The 22,966-nt window shown below is 47.8% G+C and overlaps 2 protein-coding genes across 2 annotated transcripts; both read right to left on the bottom strand.

Moving 5' to 3' along the window:
* Window positions 1-685: 685 nt before the first annotated feature.
* TFF2 (trefoil factor 2) lies at window positions 686-21,854 on the bottom strand. Its single transcript, XM_037846272.1, has 9 exons — window positions 21,558-21,854; window positions 17,941-18,093; window positions 14,996-15,088; window positions 10,990-11,046; window positions 8,481-8,709; window positions 3,206-3,378; window positions 2,421-2,570; window positions 1,439-1,585; window positions 686-886 (listed from the first exon to the last, which is right to left on the bottom strand). Exons 1-9 carry the CDS (start codon window positions 21,631-21,633, stop codon window positions 873-875), a joined length of 1,092 nt encoding a protein of 363 aa, XP_037702200.1. The 5' UTR covers window positions 21,634-21,854; the 3' UTR covers window positions 686-872.
* On the bottom strand, window positions 4,373-8,617 carry LOC119530156 (UBX domain-containing protein 2A-like). The gene has a single exon (XM_037831352.1). It carries the CDS (start codon window positions 8,417-8,419, stop codon window positions 7,643-7,645), a length of 777 nt encoding a protein of 258 aa, XP_037687280.1. The 5' UTR covers window positions 8,420-8,617; the 3' UTR covers window positions 4,373-7,642.
* Window positions 21,855-22,966: the final 1,112 nt, after the last annotated feature.

Below are 22,966 nucleotides of genomic sequence, written 5' to 3'. Positions count from 1 at the left end.
CCCAAGCTAGAGAGAGAGAGAGAATCTGGTGTTCCTTTCCAGAAAACTGCCAGGACCTCTTAAAATGCAACATAAAAGAGCTGAAACACAGTAACGTTCATATCTGCTGCGACTGCCTCAAGGAAATGCTGCCAACTTCCTCTTTAAACATTGGGCGTGTTGTTGAAGCTGCTCCTGGGTAAGGGGAGAAGATATGGATGCAAAGCGTGGGGAGAAAATTGAGAGCTAACCAGGCCCAAGCCTTCTCGGCTCCCATTAGGAACAGGGCCAGTGGCTCTCCGCTGAAGGAGATGAAACATTGCCTGGCATTCATTTCAGACATAAGTGGTCTCTGATGCATTTTGTGGAAGTGAAGGAATTTTGTATTTGCAATCTGAAATTATATGCTGCTCAAAGAGGTTTTTAGGGCTAAAGACATTTGGTCTTTTATTAAAAAAATAATTGGGTGTGGGGAATTACAAAATGATAGTGGCTTCTGAAATTCACTTTCAGGGAATAGTGCATTGCTGCTAGAGGGGCCTGTAAGTATTTGATGAATATTCGCTTTTATAGGAAATGAAAAGAGTATTAAAAATAGGCACAAACACATACACACATCCCTACACACACACACACACACACACACACTCATACATACACACACACACACAATCACCACCCCTGTGCCAATGAAGGCAAGATGAAATTTAGCAGATTTTAAAGGTTTTCTTTATTTGAAGAAATTGTACATTAAACCACTGAAAAGAATAAAAAGGAGATTAAGAAAACCCAGAATTCTTGAATCATGAAGAATGAAGCTGGATAAGATGGTGTTTCCTTCTTCCCCCTTAGAATGTCCGGCGAGCCAGAGGGCTTTCTGAAGTCAGCACCTTCTAATAATGACAGTCTGGAAAGTAAACATGCAGAAGGGTTGGCACCAGCGTCGCCGAAATGGGGGAGCCTAGGCTGAGAAGCACAGGTGCAGTGACCCGAGCACAGGTGCAGGGACCAGAACACAGGTGCAGTGACCCGAGCACAGGTAAATCTGCCCAGCGGCTTCCCACGGAAGAAGGAGCCCCCCTCCCGCGGGGTTGCCCAGCCTGGCATCGTATAAACGGTGATTCAATTGCAGTGAAATAGAGAAGGGGCAGTAGGGCGAAGAATGAGATGCTATTTTTAGAACCAAGGCAAATGAAGCTGTTGGAACGCTGGAAGCTTCAGATTTTTTGCAAAGAGGCTGAAATTGTTGGGAAGTTTTGGAATCGCCTCCAGGGTGGGAGCAGAGAAAGGCAGGCCCGCCATCCGCACCAGGGGAACGGTGGCACGCTGCTTTCTGGAGAGGCCACCCATTGCGCTCCCGCAGCTCGGCTCCCGCCCCATCGCCCGGCTCCCGCCCACCCCGGAACCCGTCGTCGGTGCCTGGAAACCAGGTGGAGCGCGGGCCTTCGCGTCACACTACCTTGCGCGGAGAGAGGGTGGAAACACCAGGGCACTTGCGGGGTGGTGTCTGAGAAGCAGCAGTTGCGCGCAGCGCACAGTTGGGAGCTGATGCCCGGGTACCCGCAGTCCTCGCGCTCCGTCACTTCCATGACGCACTCCTCCGACTCTGCCGCGCGGCGCGGGGTGGGGAAGGGGACAGCACAGAGACTCGTGAGAGAGCGCCTCTCCCACCTCCCTGGTACCTGCCGAGAGGGGCGCCCGCGTGGGGCGGTGGGAGGCAGGCGCCCCATCGGGAGTCCAGGGGCCTTGGGGAGGTCATGCGCCCCTCTGGACCCGATCTCCTCCTCTGAAACGGGGGTGGCCACCAGGCCAAGGCTTAGGCACCCCCTTTAAGGATGTAACTTGCTTGGTGAAAAGTAGGGACACCCCAACAAGTCTTCCACTAAAGTGAAGGGCGCCTGCTCAGGATCGCCCATCTTGTTTGGCTTCCAGCACCCGGCGAGAGGATGTCCTGGGGAGAAAGAACCCCCACTCCCATCCCTCGGCACACACAAGAGGTGGTGGACACTGAGGTCGGCACACGAGGGGGGCACTGCATGGGCAGCTGTCTTTGTGTGGCCCTGGCATCCCTGACCTCAGGCCTCAGAAACATGCACTGTCCTAAAAGGCACCCCAACAGGTAAGCCCAGATTCTTAACTTAAGTTCTTAGCATTTGAGCCCTGTTGGCAGCCGATGTCCCATGAAACGGCTTCATTTGTCATAGAGCTAGAAGGGACGTGAGATGCTTTTCCTCTCCAAAAAACTAAAACTTGTGTGTTCGAGGGAATGTCGTCTGAAAGGGCAAACAGCTGGCGCTTGGCAGTTGCAGGTGAGGACGCGGAGGTGGGTGGCGGGGGGTGGGAGGGAGCGCCTGCTGCCCGGCCGGGCTGGCTCTCCACTGGTGGCTGCGTCCACTGTGCCTCGTTCGGGCCACTGCTGCCAGCCCTCCCGGGGAGCTTACCTTGCTCTGGAAGTGGGGTGAAGCACCAGGGCACCCCCCGCACGCTGGAGTCAAAGCAGCACCCCGAGGTGAAGCACTGGTCGCTGGTGATCCCCGGGAAGCCGCAGTTCTTCCTGCTCTTGGGGGTTATGCGCGAGCACCGGCAGGCAGCTGGGGGAAGAGGCCAGGAGCTGGGCTCGCGGGGCCCCCAGGGGCACCTCCAGCCGGCTTGTTGCCACACGGGGAGACTGCAAGGTCCTATCTCACCCTTATTTGAACCGTGCAATTTCCTGTTGGGGGACTGGCAAGGGCTTTGCTGAAACTATTAGTAAAAATACTACTACTACTAATAATAATCAAACTCTTTCCCCACCAGCCCCTTTCCTGCACCTGCCCCCCGGTTTCCGTTCCCTGGCCCTTCCCCTGGCAGGAGGCCTTTCCTTGTCTTACATCACCCTGTGTATCCTTCGTGGATAATGGGGAAGCCGAAATGAACACAAATGGGGGAAAAGGGGGACTAGTTTATGTGGCAAATACAGGGGACATCCCAGATCTTAGGATGGCTGCCTTTTCAGCGACATCCCCCCTCAAGTTAACATATGGTGCCACCTGCTTTCTTTAAGAGAAACGAATAAGAAACCATGTGGCATAAGAGACACCCCCAAGAGAGGGAGGCTCTGCAGAAGGCAAAGGACTTAGAGCCATTGTGGGGTTCTAGTAGGCTCTTGGGTCTCTTCTAACCCAAAACACCCTTTTCAGAGATGACAAACCAAGCCATGGGGGTCCCTCTAGAAGTCATCACTTACAAGGCTTTTGGCCAGCCACCAGCATGTACAGCCCCAGGACGAGGAGCGCTGCCAGCAGAGGGGTGCTGCAAAGTCTCATGTTGGCACTGACCTCACCCTGAGGGCTCCCCAGAAGGTGCAGCTCCGAAGAAGGTGCAGCCCCGCACCGTGAGCCGCGCTTTATAACCCTCTTTCTGTTTACTCAACAAGCACAGATAATGTTTCCTCTGCCTGGTGGCACCAAGCCTTTGGCTCCTTTGTTAGGAGAGGAGCTGAGATAGCCCCGGTGTGGCGGAGAGGGGCAGCGCGCCCTGCAGAGGCGAGGCTTCCGGTGCGGGGGCTGTGGCACCTCCACCCTGCGAGCCGCCCCCTGCCCAGGGTGGAGAGCCGGGCGTGCCGGGCTGCCGACGTGGAGAGCCAGCCGGATGCGTGGCCGGGGCCGGGCAGAGCGTGGACTCACTCGGGCCCCAGCCCCAGTAGGATAAGCCATGTACGTCCTCAGATAAGGTGTGCGGCCACCACAGGAATTCAAAAAGGTTGGGGGAAATGAACAGGGCAGCTGCCGGAGAGGAGCAGACCCCTCCCCACGGAATGAGAGAATAGTCTGAGGTGCTGGGAACCCCCTCCCTGGGCTGAGTGTCCTTGTCTCCACCCTCAGGTCTGCTCTCGGAGGAGAAGGTGACAAGGTAAAAGGAGCAGTCTGCACGTGGGCTTTTTTTTTTTTTTTTTTTTTTTTTTTTTTTACAACAACCAAGAAGCATGCCTTTTATTTAAAACAAAAGACTAACATACCAAAAAAATACCTGAAAGAATGCAAACCAAAATGTTAATAGTGGTTATCTTTGAATGGTGGAATAGGTTACTTAAAAATCATTTTAGTGTATCTGTATTTTATAATTTTCTACAATAATATGAATTACTTAAGCAAACATATACATTTAAAACAAGTGACAAAGAACTAAGTATTGGTCGCTATTGAATAAACTACTACTATTTGAGGATTTAATGTGATGCACAATTTTAAATTAAATGGCTTGTACTTACGGGAAGAACAAAGGAGTAAACCTTACCAAGGAGTCTTCGTGCTAGTTCAGATAAGGACACTAAAGACGGTTTAAAAAATAAAACAAGTGACATAGTATTAAAAATATCAAATTTGTACGTTTCTGAGTATTCAACAAATGTAACATTGGTTAAAGTATATAGCACACAGAAGTCAATAAATGTCGGTTGATTCTCAAACTGAATGATTTTGCCAAATAAAAATGACAAATGCATCCATATATAACTATTTTATCACAAACATGTAAATTATTTCCTAAATCCGTTGAATGAATAGCATTTCACCCTTCAGAAAAGAGTTTGAAAAAATTGCTTTCAAAATACTTTAAGGCACTGAGACAGATGCCAACTTATTTTCAACACACTGAACTATGAAAAGCATATTGAATAAGTATATAAAATAAATAAGATTACTTTTTATAACTTTTATGCACAGTGATTTAATGAACAAATTAGAATCTCTAAAATTAGAACTGCATTTCTATCTATTAGCCCTAGCAACAACTTTCAGGAAACCGAATGTTGATAGTTTTGAAACAACTGCTTAGTTCAAATTGTTATCCCCACCAATGATGCTTGCTTATTTTCAAGTTTTCCCTCTTTGGGTAAATTCAGTTTGTTTTCCAAAGTCAACTTGTTTTGAGTATTACAAACATTTAATTAACATATATATATATTTATTTACTAGGTTTATAACTTTTTAACTTTCAGAGAAAGCACTTTAGTGGATGATTCTCATTCTAGAAAACCTGTGAGAAAATTATTCACACTAATGAAAGTTTTTACAGTTACAAAACTGAAGATTATTGCTGATGATAGGTATTTATAGGGACCTCTCCTTTGGGTCCCTATAAAGAAACACACAAGAAAATCTCAAAATGTATCTTCTGATTAAATATTTATAAACCAAAAAATTCACAAAGGAGGCTTTCATATATGTACATGTAGAACATTCCCAAGGAGAATACAGAAAATATATGGAGTCATGTACTGATTACAATTCAAATGAAAATTATATAATTCTTCATGACAGTCCTCTACAAAACATTTTCTTAGAGATTCCTGAACATATATTAATCATCTTATTTTCCATATCTTAAGGATAAATTCATTGATTTTGTCCTTCCCTCATATTTTTTTAAAGAACAATTATTTTTTTTTACACTATAGAGGGGGCTCCTATGGCTGCTGTAAATATTACTGACAATAAATACTGACTTTCTATTATGTACCTATTCATTTCTGAAGGACCAAAAGAAAGGACCCTCCTTTGTCCTCCTTCCCAATAAAAAGATGGACTTCTGCCATGTGGAAGTTTGGGAGCTAGAAAAGGAAGCATCTTAAAAATGGACTGCAAACAGAAGATACACCTCGTAAGCCAGGTCATCTAGTTATGTGTTTATTTCCCTTTTGTTATTCCTGAGCCTTTAGTAAAAACCTCATTTAAATGTTCCAGCTTTGTCTCAGCTGTACTATAGGACATAAAGCACAGGGTTACATCATGATTAGTTCACAGATAGGGGGAACCACCTCTCTAGGAGGAAATTATGGGGGTGAGGGTCAAAACTTGGAAGTCTAGCAGCCCCATCTCACTGGGGAGTCTTCCACTGCCCCCGGTTAAGAGCACAGGTTTTACTTTGCCAAGGTGGAACCTTAGCATTTCCCAGAGAATGGTGCTTTGACCACATACCTAAATTCATCTGATATGAAAAAACGCTGAGATCTGGGACCCACCCCAGATCTAATGAATCAGAATGTGTGTGGAAGATGGCAGGAACTGGCATTTTTGAAAAGCTTCCCCAGTGGTTCTCAGAAGTGGGATCTGGGGACCTCTGGAGGTCCCTGACACCCTTTAGGGGGTCTTTGAAATCAGAACTAGTTTCATCATCACATTAAAACGTTATTTGCTTTCTTTGCTCTCTTATGAGTATGCAGTGGCGTTTTTTCCAGAGAATAATGGTGTGTGAAACTGCAGCAGGTTTTATAGAAGCAGATATGAGAATTCACCTGCCTATGTTAGGCCAGACAGGAAAGCTATTTCCAAAAATGGAAAGCAATGCCACTATTCTCAATAAGGCTTTTTATATTTTGGAAAAGTTTTTTTTTCATTAAAATATTATGTTAACATGTAATGTGTTTATTATTTTAAATGAACAAAAATTTTAACTTTTAATCTCTAATATATAATTGATGGATATAACCTACATAAATAAAAGGTCTTGGTGACCAAAAATTTGAGAACTGCTGCTTTGGTGGATATACCCAGCGTGCATGAACACTGATTCACAGGCCTGGGCCACTTAGTTCCTTGGCACAGAATGAGTAAGCCACCTCAAATCTAATTCAATAGGCCATGTGCAAAAAAGCTTCTTAAACTTAGGATTTTCAGGCAAAGGAATTTAATCTGACAGTGAAATATCAAAGTCTAACTGGTTTTGTTAAAAGTCTAAGTAACAAAGCATGTTTTCTTTGGTGACATCTGAATGCAATAAATCATCCTTTAATGTATACATAGGTTGACTCTGATGAATGAAATGGAAAACCATACTTTACATGATAGTTTTAAAAATAGTCATTAATTAGTAATGTGACAGTATGCACATTAGCGTCTAAGTGGTGGCAGATACATGGCTAACGGCAAATGTAAGTTAAAAACAAAGCCATAATTTTCAAAAATAAAATAAAATAGAAATGTTTCTGGGGAGAGAATAATTTTTTAAAAATTATATTTTTAGAAAATGTAGAAATGTGAGTAGGCAGAATAATATTGAATTATACTAAGCTAGAAAATTTTATTCTTAAATGAAAATACATCTTACATACTGTTGCCAAATTAATATTTGAGAATATCCTGCCATGAGAGAATAAAGATTAGAACACTATGAAGTTTAGGCATAGCTGGGGTGAAAACAGTATCATCCCATCCCATCTCTGTTGTAAAGAATTATATTGATACTTTTAATTTGCAATGTGTAATTTTTAAATTTACTGCCATATTTAAAATCTGAAACAGCTAACATTTTAATAAATCACTGCTGTTTGGGAAGCTAATATTGATTTGAGAATGACAGTGTGAATGTATTTGGCTATGTACACCGTATTAAGACTCTAAATGATATAGTTAATATACCTTATATTGATTTAATTGGTTTTGAAAATAAGTATATTTTTCTCTCTGAGCAGCCTTTTGGAAAAAGTACATTGGATATGGTTTCCAGTCATATTTTACTGTGCTAACTTGTACTTATTTAAGAATTCTCATCAGAAGAGAGTTAAATAGTACTTGAATCAAAGTCCAGTGAATCTGACTTTTCCTTTCCCCCATCTCTGTTTGCATGACCATTTATAACCATCATTTCTCTGCAAGTTTTCCACTTAGTCTATCAAAAATCAATGCTATGAAAGTCCTCTACAAGGGTCAGCAGCTTTTTGGAGTCTCTGAATGATGACAGCGTTCTGTAAATCTGCTTCTTCCAGTGTGAGCGTTTCATCTAGCAATTTGAGGAAAGGGAGAGCTGTGGCCAGAGAAAAGGGAGGACTTCTCTGAGATCCTTGGTATTTTTCGATGAAGTCTTTGATGTGGCTTACCCTATGAGAAATGTTAAATTTCTGGATGACCCTTTTCCCATTGGCTAACCAGATCTGTATATTAGTGATAGGTTCCAAGTTGTTAAGCGGGACAGCAGACATATTATTTTTATTCTTTACTTCAATACTCTTTGCTTTAGAAATAATTTTTGGTGTGGCACTTCCTAGTCTGTGACCCTGGCCTGAGAACGGCTGGAATACAGGCTTCGTTGACACACATATTTCATTTTTTTTATCTTCAACTTTAACATCCAACTCTTCTTTATCAAAAATTCCCTGTAATTCTAAAGGTAATTCCCCCTTTTTGATGGAGTTCAGAAACTGTTGACTCGCACCATCAGAATAACTTCTGAAATCATCATTGACTGTAAACCCATTTTTCCATAATGTGATACTAACATCTACCTGTTTCTTTTCTTCAGTGGGTGACAAGCATTTGGCACCAGTCTTCTGTGCTTCCTCAAAAAGGCTGTCAACAAAATATTCACAATCTGTTTGCTGGTTGTCACTAAGAGGTTGGTTGTCAGAACCTGTTTCATAAACCCATTCTTCATTTATACTTTCAAGATTGTCTACTTCTTTCATTCTCTTTTGCTTTACTCCGCGCACGGCCGCTGGGGGGGGCCGCGCCGCGGTGTCGCCTCACGGCTTCGTCCTCAGTTCCCTCAGGGGCCTCGGGGGCCACCGCCGCCGTTTCGCTGGAGCCCCTCGGACCCGGAGCACCGCCGCCTCGGAACCACCTTCAGTTTCGGCGGGCGCCGCCGCGCCGCCGGGCTCCGACCCGCCCCCCTCCGTGGGCTTTTCAATAACAAGCTCGTTTTCAGTAAACGCCTGGTATCCTTCACTTTCTCCTCCATGGGAATGTTCTACATTCCCTAAATAATGGCACCAGAAAACCAGGATCTGCCTGCACCCAGAGGTTAGATGCTATAGGAAGAAGTCTGTGGGTTTGACAAAGAAGCAGGAGAGAAGCAGAAGGAGAGACATCCCAAAGAAAAAGGAGAAAAAATGTGGGGAGGGAAGGAGCTCAAATTCCCCTCCAGTGGAGGAACTAGCAGGAGGCTGCCAGCCTGTAAATCTTGGGTTCACAGGCAGTGACCCAAAGCTTCATGGAATCTAGAAGCCTTGACCCAATAGCAGGCATCAGTCCCCCAGGGCTTCTGCTGAATTCAGCTCAAGCTCCTCCAGACCAGACCCCCTGGCTGTTGGGATGTGAGCTTCTAAAACCTTGGAAAGATAAACATTCTGGGTCTCACTTCTTGGCTGGCCTTAGTTGATGACCAAGTCATCCATTCTCTGCCATAGTCTCTTGCCCACTTTCCTCTTTGTTTCCTCCCCTTTGACCCAACTTCCCACTGCCCATCCCACATCCTAACCCATCTAGGTTCCTGCTGCAACCGCTTCATCCATGGCAAAGAAATCCCTCATCGTCTCAGCCTCTCACCCCACCTGGCCCCTCCTGCGTCTTCTCTGAAATGCTTCCCCTGCGCCCGTCCCAGGCGGGGGGGGGGGGGGGGGGGGGGGAGGATCACAGCCACTCCTGAGGCACCTCCAGCCCAGACAGTGCTCTCAGCAAATTAGAGAAAGACGTTTTCTCCAAGACAAATTGCTTGATGGCTGGCACGCCCCCAGCTTATGGACTTGGGTTGGGGGGCTGGATATTGGTCTTGAGCCCCAGTGTCTCCATCCTCATGTACAACCCATGCTCCTTGGAGATGCAGGTTTTGAACTGCACCCATCTGGATGCCCCTGCCCCACAGTCATCTACTGCCCTTCAGTCTGACGGACGCCTTTGTTCACAATTTTAGCACCTAGTTTACTGTATTCCTCATCGCTCTGAGATGTAGCAACACCCTGGACGGATTCAACATTCCAGTGGGCATCTCATCCAAATCTGCAGTCACTCTGATTTTTATTTCCTCATCTCTGTGGACCTACTCCACTTCTGCCACCAGCTTCTGCGACCACATGTGGAGCCTGTATGTAACCCAGAACTTGTGCTCTACCTCTGAAGGATGAGCCGTACCTGACCTTGGTGTTCAGGGTGTCCTAGAGTGCTAACCCGCTCTGTGACTCCCTCCCCACCTGCCCTCTGAAAGCAAAGACCCTCTGTCTCAGTTCCCTTGGGCTGCCATAACAAATTAACCACCAACTGGGTGGCTTCAAACAACAAAAATATATGCTCTCACAGTTCTGGAGGTTAGAAGTCTGAAAGCAAGACATCAGCAGGGCCACTCTCCCTCTAAAATCTGTAGGGGAGGATCCTTGCTTGCCTTCTCTTCCCTTCTGGTGGTTGCTGGCACTCCCTGGTACTCCTTGGCTTGCAGCTGCAGCCTTTCAGTCCCCACCTCCAGGTTCACGTGCATTTCTCCTCTCTGCGTCTCTTCTCTTCTTATCGGGACACCAGTCATATTGGAGCTAGGGCCAGTCCTACCCCAGTATGACCTCATCTTAACCCAACTAATTATATCTGCAATGACCCTATTTCCACACAAGGTCAACATCACAGGTACTGGGGGTAGGGACTTCAACATATCTTTTGGGGAGCACCATTCAACCCATAACATTTTCAAATCACCCACCCCACTGCTTTTACTCTGTGAGCTCCATCCTGCATATTCTTTCTTCCTTCCCTCCTTCTCCAGCCTAGTTTCCATGGACCCCACTTTACTCACTCTCTTAGCTACTGTTCTGTTGCACCCCTGGGTGCACCCCAATTCTTTACTGTCTCTAGACCTGCTCTGTCTGCTGAGCTTGGCTGAAGCATGTCATCGATTGCTGTCACTGTTAATTCATGGTCTCGTAACTCTCTGGGCACTTTTCTTTGTGTCTGTCTTTCTCCATTCCCTTTGCACTTCCATTCTGCACACTTTGAAGATAATACTGTCTCCTAATTCTCATAAAAAACAGAAGCCAGCAGATGGGTGCTCCCTCAAATATCACCCAACTGGACTCCCACTTTTACTATTATGGAGTAATTATAACCTCCCATCATAAGTAGACCTAAAACTGGGGAAAAAAATATATGAACAGCAGAGCATGCCAGACTATGATCTCCAAGAGGAGGGAAACAGTGAGGCAAGCCCCAGGGCTGCCCTTGTTTTATGCCTGGAGGCACTTCCTGGGCTGCAGGGCAGAGAGCACAGTGCTCTCACCGAGCTGAGGAGACAGGGGCTGGAATTGGGAGCTATGGGGCAGCTGGATCCGCAGGGCTGGGTAACAGAGAAAAAGAGGCTCCAGAAATCTGAGTGGGGTTCACCTTGTGTTTGGGGCCAAATACTAAGCTGGCCACGCACAGAAGGCCAGGCAAAGAGCAACTTTTGTGGGAAGAAAAACCACTGGAGAGATTTAAACTGAACAACTACTGGAACTTCTACGGTGCTGGGAAATATTTAAGTTCTGGTTAGCCAGAGTGGAGAAAAGTTGTTTCAGTGGAGACACCGAAAGTCCATGAGAGTGGACCGATCTATCTATCTACTGTGAAGGTGCTCTAGACTCATTCTAACAAACATGCCTTGAAAAAATCAAGATAAATTGCAAATAAATTAACTTCTTAACAAAACTGAACACTTTATTAAGGAAGGCAATAGAATCCAAACAAACAACAGTGTTTATATGCCTAAAACAAAATAAAAGGCTACTAGACATGTGAAGAAGCAGGAAAATATGAACTGCAGAAAAAAACAGGCAAATAAAAACAGACCTAGAAATGGCAAAGATTGTGGAATTAGCAGAGAAAGACTTTAAAATAGGTATTATTAACATGTTCAAAGGTTTAAAGAAAAACACAAATAAATGAGGGAGCAAATAAGGAATCTCAATAGAGAAATGGAAATGCTGAAAATGAACCAAGTGGCAATTCTATAAATGAAAAAATGCAATATCTGAAATGAAAAATTCACTATAGGTTTTAGATTAGATACTGAATATTAGACACTGCAGAAGAAATGTTTACTTGAAGCCAATGCAAGATAAACTATCCAAACAGAAGCATAGTGAGAAGAGGGACTGAAAAAAAGAACAGAATCTCAAGGATCTATTGAACAATATTAAATAGTTTAAAACGTGTATCCATATACCAGTGGGAGAGGAAAAAGAAATTTGGCAAGAAAAAAATATTTGAAGAAATAATGATCAATATTTTTTGTAAACCTGATGGAAAGTATAAACCCACAGATCCTAGAGCCACAACTAACCCCAAGCAGGATAAATACAAAGAAAACCTCATCAAGGCCAAATTGTTGAAAATTAGTGATAAAAACAAATTCTTAAAGCAGCCAGAGGAGAGGACACACTGCATACAGTGGAACGGCAGTAAGATTAACGACTGGCTTCTCCTCTGAAACAATGCAAACCAGAAAGCAGTGGAATGGCATCTTTAGTCTGTGGGAAAGAGAAAAAAACCTGTCAACTCAGAATTCCATACTCAGTGAAAATATGCTTCAAAAGTGAAGACAAAATACTTCCTTAGACAAACAAAAGTGTGAGAATCTGTCATTAGTATACCTGTTTGCTAAGAAATTTTAAAATAAATTTTCAGGCTGAAATTGTAGCCCCTATCACTGGCATGCACCACCCAGGTTGCCCCCGTTCCCACCTGGCTGGATTTATTCCATTTTGGCACCTACTTAGTCTCTGTAAGCATTTGCATTGACAACTGTCCAGTCATCATTGTTTCTCACCTGGTTTGTTACAGCTGTCTCCTTACTGGTCTTTTAGCCACCAACACGTATCCAGATAATGATCTGGTGCCATCATTATCTTATGAAGTGAAATCTATCACTGTCACTCCCTTGATGTACTCCCCGGCTCCTCAAAGCCTGTAGGGTAAAGACCAAACTCCTGAGTATGAAAAGCAAGACCTATTTGGAACTTGTCCCTAAATCCCCTCCACCCTCTTTTATTGCTAGACCCTCCCTCTTAATTTAAGCATCTTGAACTCCTCTGAACGTTCTGATCTTTGAGCCCCGCTCATGGGTCCTCCTCTCTCTGCAATGCCATCCTCCTCCCTTCGCCTTGCTAACTCCTTTTGCCCCACCAGCCCTTAACTCAGGAGTCACTTCTTCAAGAAAGACGCCCTACTTCTCCCAGAATGAAGATAGGTGCCCTTCACCCTTTCACCCATAGCACTGCTAGTTTACCTGCATCACAAACTTACCATGCCCATATTGTAAACAAATTTTTACTTTTCTGGCTCCTTTATTAATTATACCTAAGATGACAGCTAGCACTTACTGTGGGCTTTATGCCAGGCAATATTCTAAGGGCTTTCCATGCTCTATCCCCCTTAATCCTTACAACAATCCAAAGAGGGGCTAATATTGTACCAATTTTACAGCCCACATTGGTGAAATCATTGTCTAAATAATACAATAAGTAGGTGTAGGGTGAGATCCAAAGCCGTACCTATGCCTCATTCATTTTGCATCCCTAGAAATTTATGGCAGACTAAGACAGTCGGGAGCTTGTAAGATGATATGATAAAAGGGACGGAGCAAAGAGGAATGTTACAGACAGAAAACGATGGAAAGGCCAAGTCATAAGACATGACTCGGTGCCTTGGCTGACAGCTCTGTCCCCCCTGAATCGGGCCCCCATTGGGGACCCCCGTCATGGCCCAGTTGGGCCCCCAGGTGTGCTCTGCTCCAGCAATGCAGACTTAAATCAGGGCTGCTGTTCTGTGCCCCTGAGTGAGCGTGTGTTGGCCGCAGGTGTCTCCTGTCTCAGCTCTGGCCCTTGCAACCACAGCGTTGGCAGGGAAGGCTGGTGCGGGGGAGGGAGGGACGGGATGTCTGAACATTGCACAGCCCGGGACGCGGGAGGGTGGCCCTTCCACCCACTTGCACCCTGAGCTGAGTGTTAGTCTACGGAGTCTCTCTCCCCTGGCTTTTCACAGGCTTTTTGATTGATTTAATAAGCCCTGTGCTTCGAGCACCTGAATTTGGTCTGTGAGCTTTTCTGTTCTGTGTCTGGTAGTGTACTTGGAGGTTATCATGGCTTCCAGATAATTTTTCACACACAAGGGTTTTGTTCAGAGAATGTTGAATTAAGAACCAAACCAGGAACTAATTCTTTAAGCCAGGCTGTGGTTTAAGATCGTATTTGTAGGGTCACTGGAAAGGATATCGTTAGCGTAAGAAAACTCCCTCACCTTTCTTTGAGAGTATGTTTGTGTGCAGAGGTGGGTAGGGGTGGCACTTGGAAATATTCAACAGTTGTGAACCTGATAGGAAACATCAACCCATGAGAAAGAGACACATACTTGGCAAATTACTGGAAGGTTATCAATAACTATTAGGGAGGAAGGAGTCACCAATTTAAAATCCAAGCAGACAGAAGATTCTAGTTAGTAGCAAAAGGGTACACAGTTCTTCTCAACTCCAAACATTTCCCTAAGCTGGATATTTTGGAGTGGAGACATTTAATTAGTCATAAACATTCACACCTCTGTACAAAGAAAGGCTGGCATCCAGGGTTTCTCTGTCAGATAGCAAGGCACTTGGCCAGCGTCTGCAGGTCCTTTGTGCCAAGGTTTCATTGCTTTCAGCTTCCTATTGCAGTGGCTTTCTCTCTGAGCATCTGTGGTTTCTCTCTTAGCATCTCCAGGGTGTTTCTCTCTCTCTAAGTTCTCTCCAAATGTCTCTGACTTTTATTTTCTCATTAAGGGCTCCAGTAAAGGATCAAGACCCACCTTGAATGGGCTGGGTCACATCCCGGTTGAACACCCTAATCAAAAGGTCCCACTAAGTCTGCACCCACAAGAATGGCCTTTTCTGGGGTACATCACAGCTCCAAACTACCACAATCAACCATTACTTCTCCATTCAGTTCTCCTGCATTAAAAGTCTGTGCTAAGCCAGAACCGGGATAAAGTTCATGCATTCTATAGGCTTCCCTGGAGATGTTCTGGAAAGCCCAAGACATGCACCCCAAAATCTAGAATCTTTGCTCTGGGCCAGGCCACTGGAGTTTATTCTGTCCGTTTTCCCCAAACCCCTCCCCAAGTGCTCCCTCTCTCCTCCCCATCAGTTGCATTCCACTATCGGAATTTTTATGGAGTTTTATGTACTTTTAGTTAATCCGATGATCTTCTAGAAGGACCGTGTGGCTGAGGCCATGCCGGGCAGTCAGCAAATGCTCTCCTGAGCTCCTCCTTCCCACGTGAAGGGCCCTGGGTGTGGACAGGCTGCTGCCGGGCAGGGTGGTCATCCTGGAGGGGCCACACCCCGATGGAGGAGTCACAGAGCAGAAAGCCTGGAGGTGGACAGTGGTGGATGGAGCCTGAGGGCTTCTCTCCAGGTAACCCACGGAAGAGGTCGCAGCCCGGAAAATAAAGGGCGGTCTAATCGCCTGGTACTCTGGGCCCCGGGGCCACCAGCCAGGTAGAAGGCACTTTGGCTGGATGCTCTCTGGGCAAAGGAAGACCAGCAAAGGAGCTCACGGCTCCCCAGGAACGTTGCTTAAACCAGGCAGCGTCCTGGGGGGAAAGGTGCCGGCTCAGCAGTTAAACTCAACACCACGTGGGCCTCTTCTAGAAACCAGGCAAGAAGGGCGTGTCTGACTCGGGAAGGGAAAACCTGGGCATTCCCTTTGGTGACCAGGCCTCTCTGTGCTCAGTTTGAACCTCTTGGCCACCTGTATCCTCAAAATTATCAGTAAGCCTGGATTCTGGGGAGACCTCTGATTCATGAGAGCCTGAAGTGACAACCGATCTGGGTGTGTGCTCCCTGGGGCAAGCTCTTAAACATTTCTCAGCACCGATCTCGTCAGTTGTCAAGTGGGAATAGAGTCACCGGGGAGTGTCATTTGGAATAGGGTTGATTTTGCAAATGGAGAGTGTTGCCTTTAGTTCTCCCTCATTCACCTTCCTTTGCGGTCAGTCACTCTGAGGCTGAGCCCTGAGGTTGAGTGCCGGGGGCCCGAGTGGAAGGAGACCTGGTGGCATTAGTGAGACATTAGGGTTAAAAACCAAGTGTGGGGGAGAGGATGGGTAGCCTGCCTGCGTGTAAAGATCCAGCCCAGGGGACTCAACCCAAGATCTTTCCCTGTGGCTGGAGGAGTCTCCCTGCCCATGGTGGCTGAGCCATAAGGCTCGCTGCTCTGTGCTGGAGGGGAGATACAGGGCTTGGTAAAGAGGCTTTTTATTGTCACATAACAGAAAACCCAATAGCAGTGATTTAAACCATAAGGACATTTGGGTTCATTTAAGTCTGGGGTAGGTGGTGTTGGGTCGAATCAGCAGCCCAGTGATGTTGGAACGCTAGCTCCCCGGCTTTTCCTCATTATCACAGGATGGCTGCCTGAAGCAGCACACCACATCTTCCTACCACATCCAAAAGCAGGATGCAGGGGCAGGCCAGGTTGGCCAGAGGATGCTCTTCTTTTATCTTTGCCTAAAACTTTCCAGTAGATGTCCTTTTATTTCTCACGAGCCAGAACAGAGTCAAGTGGCCGCCTCTAACTCAAAGAGGGCTGGGGAAAGTATCTTCCCATTCTCTATAGAGAGGAAGTTGGGTAAGGAGAAGGGAGGGAATGGGTGCTGGACCCAGGAAACAGGTCTGCCACAATTGTAGGGAATTGTGAGGCGAAGAAGGCACAGGGGACCCAGCCATGGGGGATCATGAGGATGTGTGAGCTGCCATGCCACAGCTGGGCCAATGGAAACCCAAAGCCAAGGGCCCTCCTCCCCACGGCCCCGAGGCTGCGTGAGCCCTTCCCCCACACGCCTGGCTCTACAGAGGAGCAGGAAAAGGGTCTGGGGGGCCAAGGTCAGTGAGACCGAGCAGCAACCCCCCACAGACGCTGTGCAAATTATTATAAAACACTGACGTTTAAAAGGGACTGAACTAAATAAGGCTGGTTTATTGTTACTTCCAACTAGCAGGTGAAGAGTGTGAGAAGGATCAGAAGAGCGAGAGATGCCCCTGGAGGGCAGTTCTCCAACCCCTGCCATTTTATGTCTGAGTTGTTCAGAGCTCGGGTGGGAGGAGGGGCCCTGCCGAGGCCAGCATGCCCTTCTTGGCAAGTCTTATTAAAAACGCTTTCAGCCATCTGTGGGGATGTGAAGGAATTGAAAAGTAGTTTTTATTACATGGCAGCTGGGGCATCTGCAGTGAATACTTAAGGAATGTTAGTAGACTTTGGTGTCTGTTTCCAGGATTTGACAAGAGTGTGGCTCAGACTTTGTAGTTTCACAGAATTGCTCAAAATCCAATGCACTTGTAACGTCAGCACTGACCCCAATATCCCCCCAGTGGACTTAAACCGACTCGCAGCTCGCACTTCATTCTCTCCTCTGCTCGTTCAGCTCTCGCCTTGGATACTCTGAGTTGATGTACAATCAACAACAAGAAACCAGAAATGAAAATGTTGCACTTCTCTTGGAAAGAAAGGAAAAGTATTTTGTTTTTGGAAAGAACCAACAGCACAGAATAAGATTCATCTCTTTTAATTTGGGGCCCAGTTCTTAACACTAAAAACCAGAGCGGATGTCAAGGTGCAGATAGAGAAGTCGCCCCCACATGGGCTCCAGGTGGGGGTCCCGGGGGCTGTGGTCCGTGACGTGGTGGATTCCAGGCTGGATTCCATCTCCTGATACACGCAGATCCTGAAGGAAGATCCTTCTAAAACTCACACTCTAAGACAGTGAAGTTTGAGGGAAAGAGAAATGTGTTAGTGAGAATGCGCAGTTTTTCTTTTGCTTTTAAACAATTACAGAGAATTTGACTTAAAGTATCGATAAGAAAATTCTTCGGGCGATATCAGCTGTCTTCCGATTTTAAGTGCCATTCCTTCCACTTCCACCCCAAACAAGCTGTTTAGCATTCCCAAGGGTGATTCACCAAAGGTTTTTTGGTTAGTGATCTGAACAAAAGCCAGGAAAAAAAAAATGGGATTCCTTGCCAAACAGCTTTGAAGCCACGTCCTTCCACCCCTCTGACTGGATTCAGGTGATTCAGGGTGAACTAATCCTTCCCCGTCAGTCGGGGGCCATTTTTCTAGGTGAAAACACAGCTGAGGATGCTGATGACAGCCCCCACAGCCCCACGTGCTTTTTTCTCACTAATGCCACATCGGCAAGCCCCATGGCTTTGCCATGGCGGTACCTTCTTCTGGAATTTCAGGCTCCAAAGGATGGAAACACCACGGGAATCCGGAAACAGTGTTGTCAAAACAGCAGCCTCTGCTTCTACACACCGCGGGCGTGATGCCGGGCTCGCCGCAGTTCCGCCTTTCACGGGGAAGCATCGTGCACGTCTCTGGAAGCACAGGGGCAGGTGGCAAAGGTGCATGGGGGGCTGCAACCCCAGTCTGGCTCCTCCTCAGCGAAATCCGCCACCGCCCGGCACAGCTGGCAGAGAGCCGGGGCTCAGGACGCCAGCTGGAGAGAGCCCTCGCTCCCTGACGCCGAAGCCCACACGCTCGGGAAAAGTGCCCGTCTCAGGAGTTTGCAAAACGTGGGCCTACTTAGGTAATTGATTCATTCCCTTGTTAATTTCAGCAATTATTAAACTCCATTCACCCCATCGATGGAGACTTATTGAGCACCATTTGTGTGTGCGGGAAACTGGAGATGGCCTGGCCAGGAGACCTCCTGGAGATCCAGAAATTTAAAATGTAGAAGTCGTCATTAAGAAACCAACAGTTTAAGAGAAGAGAAAGCCAAGTAATTGCACAAAACCACACCATGTGGTGATCACTGGGTGCTAAGGGCAAACACAGGGGCCAGTGGGGGGCAGTGGAGGGACAACTAGCTACTAGGCTGAACAAAGCAAGGAAGGCTTCCTGTAGGAGGAGTTGGCCAGGGGGAGGAGGAGGCAGAGGGGACAGCATGGTCAAAGGCCCTAAGGAGAGAGCAGGTGTTTTCAAGGAGGTGTAAGTGCATTTGCAGGTGATGTGTCAGAGGATAGAGTGGGGGTGATGGCATGGGGAGCGCGGGAGCTGGTGCTGAGGGGGTTGGTGAGCGCATCCCGACAGCTTTGCCAGGGGAAACATGGAATCGGGCCACAGGGGAGGGCACGCGGAGGGGACGGGCTGAGCCGGCAGGTTGTATAATCTTGATGCAAGGTCTTTAGGGTCTGAACTCAGGAGCAGACTGAGCGCTCCTTAAAGACAAATTTAAACTTGGAATCTGGAGGTCGCCGGGTTGGGGCAGGTAATTCAAGAGGAGTCTAGAACAGCCCCCGTCTCGTCTTGAAGCTGTGGAGTGATGAGGGGAGCACACCCCCTGGGGGGTGAGGAGCTCAGTTGGGGAATATGGAGTTGGGGGTGCTGGGGTGTGCAGGGGGCTCAGGAGAGAGGCCTGAGTGGGCCTGAGCTGCGGACAACCTGGGCAAGGAGAGGAGGGGGCTGAGGGGTGGGGTCCCCAACAACAAAGGGGTGCAGGAGGAGAGCAGGGAGCAGGGGCCAGGTTGGGGGGTGGTGCAATCCATTCAAAAATAGGTAGATGTGGAACGTGCTTTCCCTAAACCGAGAAGGCCCACATTTGCTCCTCACTTAAATGCAGAAAGAATTATCCAGACAGAGCAGGACATTCTGTGTGCTGAGCCTGTCGTCCTGAGCTGCTCTTGGGGTTCACGTCTGGGGTTTGGCTCCAGTCCTCTTGGAAGAAAGGGCCATGTGGCTCTGCAGGAAGGGTCTGGTGGCATCCCCCAGGAGCTGCGGGGTCTCTGTCTGGGCCCACTCCCGGGGTCTGGCTCCCCATTCATTAAACAACGATGGTCATTGTGCACCCTGCAGGGTGCCGGGGAAGTCAGGAGGCGCTGGGGTGTGTGAGGGCTTGGCACAATGGCGCTTGTCCCCTTCCCCACCCCACCACATGGGAGACATGCTGGGTGACCCGCTCCCTGCCAGCTGGAATTAAGGCGTTCCAGAGCAAGGGCTCTGCCTACCACCAGCAAAATCGCCTCGCCTACGCATTGTGTGTTACAGTGGAACAAAGTGGAAGTGATTCCTTTCAGGGGCTACAGTTGTAGTCTCTGTGTTCTAGATTTCTGTTATAAAAAGCATGGCTGACTCTGCATGGCCCAAGAAGAAATGCTGAGGTTTGGGCCCAAGGGCAGGGGCAGGTAGGTGGCCCCCCCACCCCGACAAGTGGGGAGCAGGGTCAGGCTGAGCGGCCCATTCTGTGGCTTCCGGAAGCTGAAGGGCGCGGCGGCAGAGCTGGGTGCAGCAGGGAGGGTGGCCGGGAAGGAGAAAACAGGCCAGGGAGGGGAGCAGGGCCCCACCGTCCTTTCACCCCCCACACGAAAGCCATTGCCTCTTCGGGTTTTGAAACCCATCTGCTCTTCCTTGCTGGTGGCTTTGGGGACCTTAAACACTGTTACTCGATGTCTTCCTTGCGACCACTGCCCAAACCTGCCCCTCGCTCCCCCAGCCCACAGCCCGCATTCACTCTGTTCAACTTTGAGCTCCCTTCTCCTCAAACCCTTTCTTAAAGAAATCCTCGTTTTTAAAAAACTTTGGAAAATCCCTCATCCCATCCCCTGCCCTTTAAAAATGCATCTAACTCTTCTTGACCAAAAGGGGGATGTGAAAGGAAATGAAATAAGCTTCAGTGGCAGAGAGATTCCAAAAGGAGCCGAGAGGTCACTCTGGTGGGCACTCTTACGCACACTTTAGACAACCCTTTTTAGGTTCTAAAGAATTGGGGTAGCTGGTGGTGGATACCTGAAACTATCAAACTGCAACCCAGAACCCATGAATCTCGAAGACAGTTGTATAAAAATGTAGCTTATGAGGGGTGACAAGGGGATTGGGAAAGCCATAAGGACCAAACTCCACTTTGTCTAGTTTATGGATGGATGAGTAGAAAAATAGGGGAAGGAAACAAACAGACAAAGGTACCCAGTGTTCTTTTTTACTTCAATTGCTCTTTTTCACTCTAATTATTATTCTTGTTATTCTTGTGTGTGTGCTAATGAAGGTGTCAGGGATTGATTTGGGTGATGAATGTACAACTATGTAATGGTACTGTGAACAATCGAAAGTACGATTTGTTTTGTATGACTGCGTGGTATATGAATATATCTCAATAAAATGAAGATTAAAAAAAAATGCATCTAACAACAAGAAATGACATTTATTCAGTGCTCTGGGGTTTGCAAAGCACTTGTCACAAACATTTCCACTGCTAATTCCCTTGACCATCCAATAAGGTAGGAGATTTTTGCTCCTGTTTTGTAGATAAAAGGATTGGGGCCCCAGCGAGTTCCAAAGAAGCCAGGGTGCCATCCCCCCATTCTCCAGAAGGGCTGGAGCCCCTGGAAAGGCTGGATGGCACAGGTGGGAGATACCAGTGGTGAGAGTCGATCCTGTGGGCCAGTTCTTGGGGCACCCACCAACCTCGGGTGGGGCCACACCTGGGGCTGGACTCGGGCTAGACATTGGGGAGAGCTCTTCTTACACCCCAGCCCAAAGATTCCTCTTTGCAATATGACCCTTAAGAAGAGCAGCCTATTCTAGTGCTGGCGCTGGACGGCACCTCCCGGCCGAGGCAGATCTGTTTCCTCGTGGCCATCGGGCCCTTTCCCCTGGCTCTGTCCCCCGCCCGGGTTTGCTTTTCCTGTAGAATGGGACCCCTCCCCAGTGCTTAGAATGGCACCTGGCTCAAAACGCCGGCACTCAAAATCATGAGGTGCCAAACAGTGACCCCTGAAGGAGAGTCCCACCAGCGTCCGCCTGGCTGTGCCCGGAAGCGGAAACAGGAGGGGGGGCATCTTACCTGTCGGTTCCTGCGCCAGGGTGCCGAGGGTCAGCAGGAGGGCAACGGCCAGAATGCAGGTCAGCCTGTGCTCCATGTGCTCCGGCCTCCCTCCTCTCTGGTCCGAAGGTGAGCGCGAGTCGAGGATGAGAGCCTGTCCCAGGCCTCAGTTTTATTCTGCACACTGTTTGCTTAAAGAGTTCCAGCTAAGATTTGCCTAAGGAGGGTCCAGGGTCTCCATTCCAGGTAATTTCCACTGATTCATAGGTGTTTCTTAAACACAGAAAGGCCCAATGGACGCCTCAGCTGATTGCGAAAAATGTCTCACGGTGAAGTCATCTTGGTTGTGGGATTTCTTGGCAGTGAACTCAGCACAATCCCTAATCTCAGGGACGAGGCCCTCCCGCCAGTGTAAACATCTCACCTAGTGCCCAAGGGATTTGTAGCAAGAGGTAGCCCAAGAGGGGCCCAGCCGGGTCAGCGGTGGCTCGCGGGGTCCCCGTCCTGGCCACCACAATTCAGGGGGAGGGAAGGAGCAGGTGAGGCCCGAGTGACTGACCCTCTCCTTTAGAAATGGACACGCAAGCAATTTTCAAATACTCGAGAATTCGAGTCTGGGGTGAGTAGCAGCTGCTGGACAAGATGGGTAGGGAAAGGCCTTGTCCTCTCCTCCCCAACTCCCCAGCCCCGGGGATTTTGGACCCTCAAACTTCATCTTCCCTCCGTTAGTTATGTTTGGTTAGATGTTTCCATGGCCACCTTAGAAGTGAGCAAACACCAAAAGGTCTTCCACCGAGCGAAAGTGAGCCTGTCCCAGGGGAGCTCACGTTCTAGTTGCTGCTGACCTTGAATTTGGCGAACATTTAAAATCCCAATAAATGTGCATTGGCTCCTTTATTTATTTACCGAAATTGATGATTTCCTTCCTTTTTTTCTTTTCTTTTCCTTTGAAAGGTGAGCTTGCATCTGAGAGCTGACACAGCAAACCGATAAGTGGAGGCGCTCTGTCCTCCATGCCTAGAACCCCACCCCTTGCCGGGCCTGCACCGCTCACCCTGCTCCTGTCCGGAGCGTGTGTGCAAATGTGACAAACCCGTTTAGAAGGCGACCCCAGCCCAGCATCCCTACGCCCCTCCCCCTGCCCTAGGTTTTCCTTTTTCCCAGCTCTTACAGTCTTCTAATAGAGAACCTGACTGACTTGTGCAGTATGTTTATTAGACCCGCCCCACCCCGCCCCCAGCAGGTGGAGGCTCTGTGAAGGCTGGGTGAGGTTCGGGGTGAGGGTCGGGGTGAGGGTCGGGGCGAGGATCCCACCTCATGGCCCCTGGAGTCCTGCTTCCCACAGTAGGTGCTCAGGGGCCATTTGCTGGACGACTGAATGGCTGAATGAACAAATGGACAAATACATTTTTTCTTCAGTGAGTGATTAG

The sequence above is a fragment of the Choloepus didactylus genome, chromosome 1, assembly GCF_015220235.1.
Source record: "Choloepus didactylus isolate mChoDid1 chromosome 1, mChoDid1.pri, whole genome shotgun sequence".
Lineage (NCBI taxonomy): Eukaryota > Metazoa > Chordata > Mammalia > Pilosa > Megalonychidae > Choloepus > Choloepus didactylus.
Note: the sequence above shows the minus strand (reverse complement) of the source record. Positions and strands in the feature narration are given on the sequence as shown.

Bases quoted from the DNA above. Each gene is read 5' to 3' on its own strand.
- TFF2 (XM_037846272.1), bottom strand. From the start codon at position 21,633: ATGGAGCACAGGCTGACCTGCATTCTGGCCGTTGCCCTCCTGCTGACC. The intron at 11,047-14,995 runs GTGGGAAGGAGG...TCTGTTACCCAG, and splicing joins CCACACCCAGGGCCCTTCAC to CCCTGCGGATCCAGCTGCCC. The intron at 1,586-2,420 runs GTAAGCTCCCCG...GCCGCGCGGCAG, and splicing joins CACCCCACTTCCAGAGCAAG to AGTCGGAGGAGTGCGTCATG.
- LOC119530156 (XM_037831352.1), bottom strand. From the start codon at position 8,419: ATGAAAGAAGTAGACAATCTTGAAAGTATAAATGAAGAATGGGTTTAT.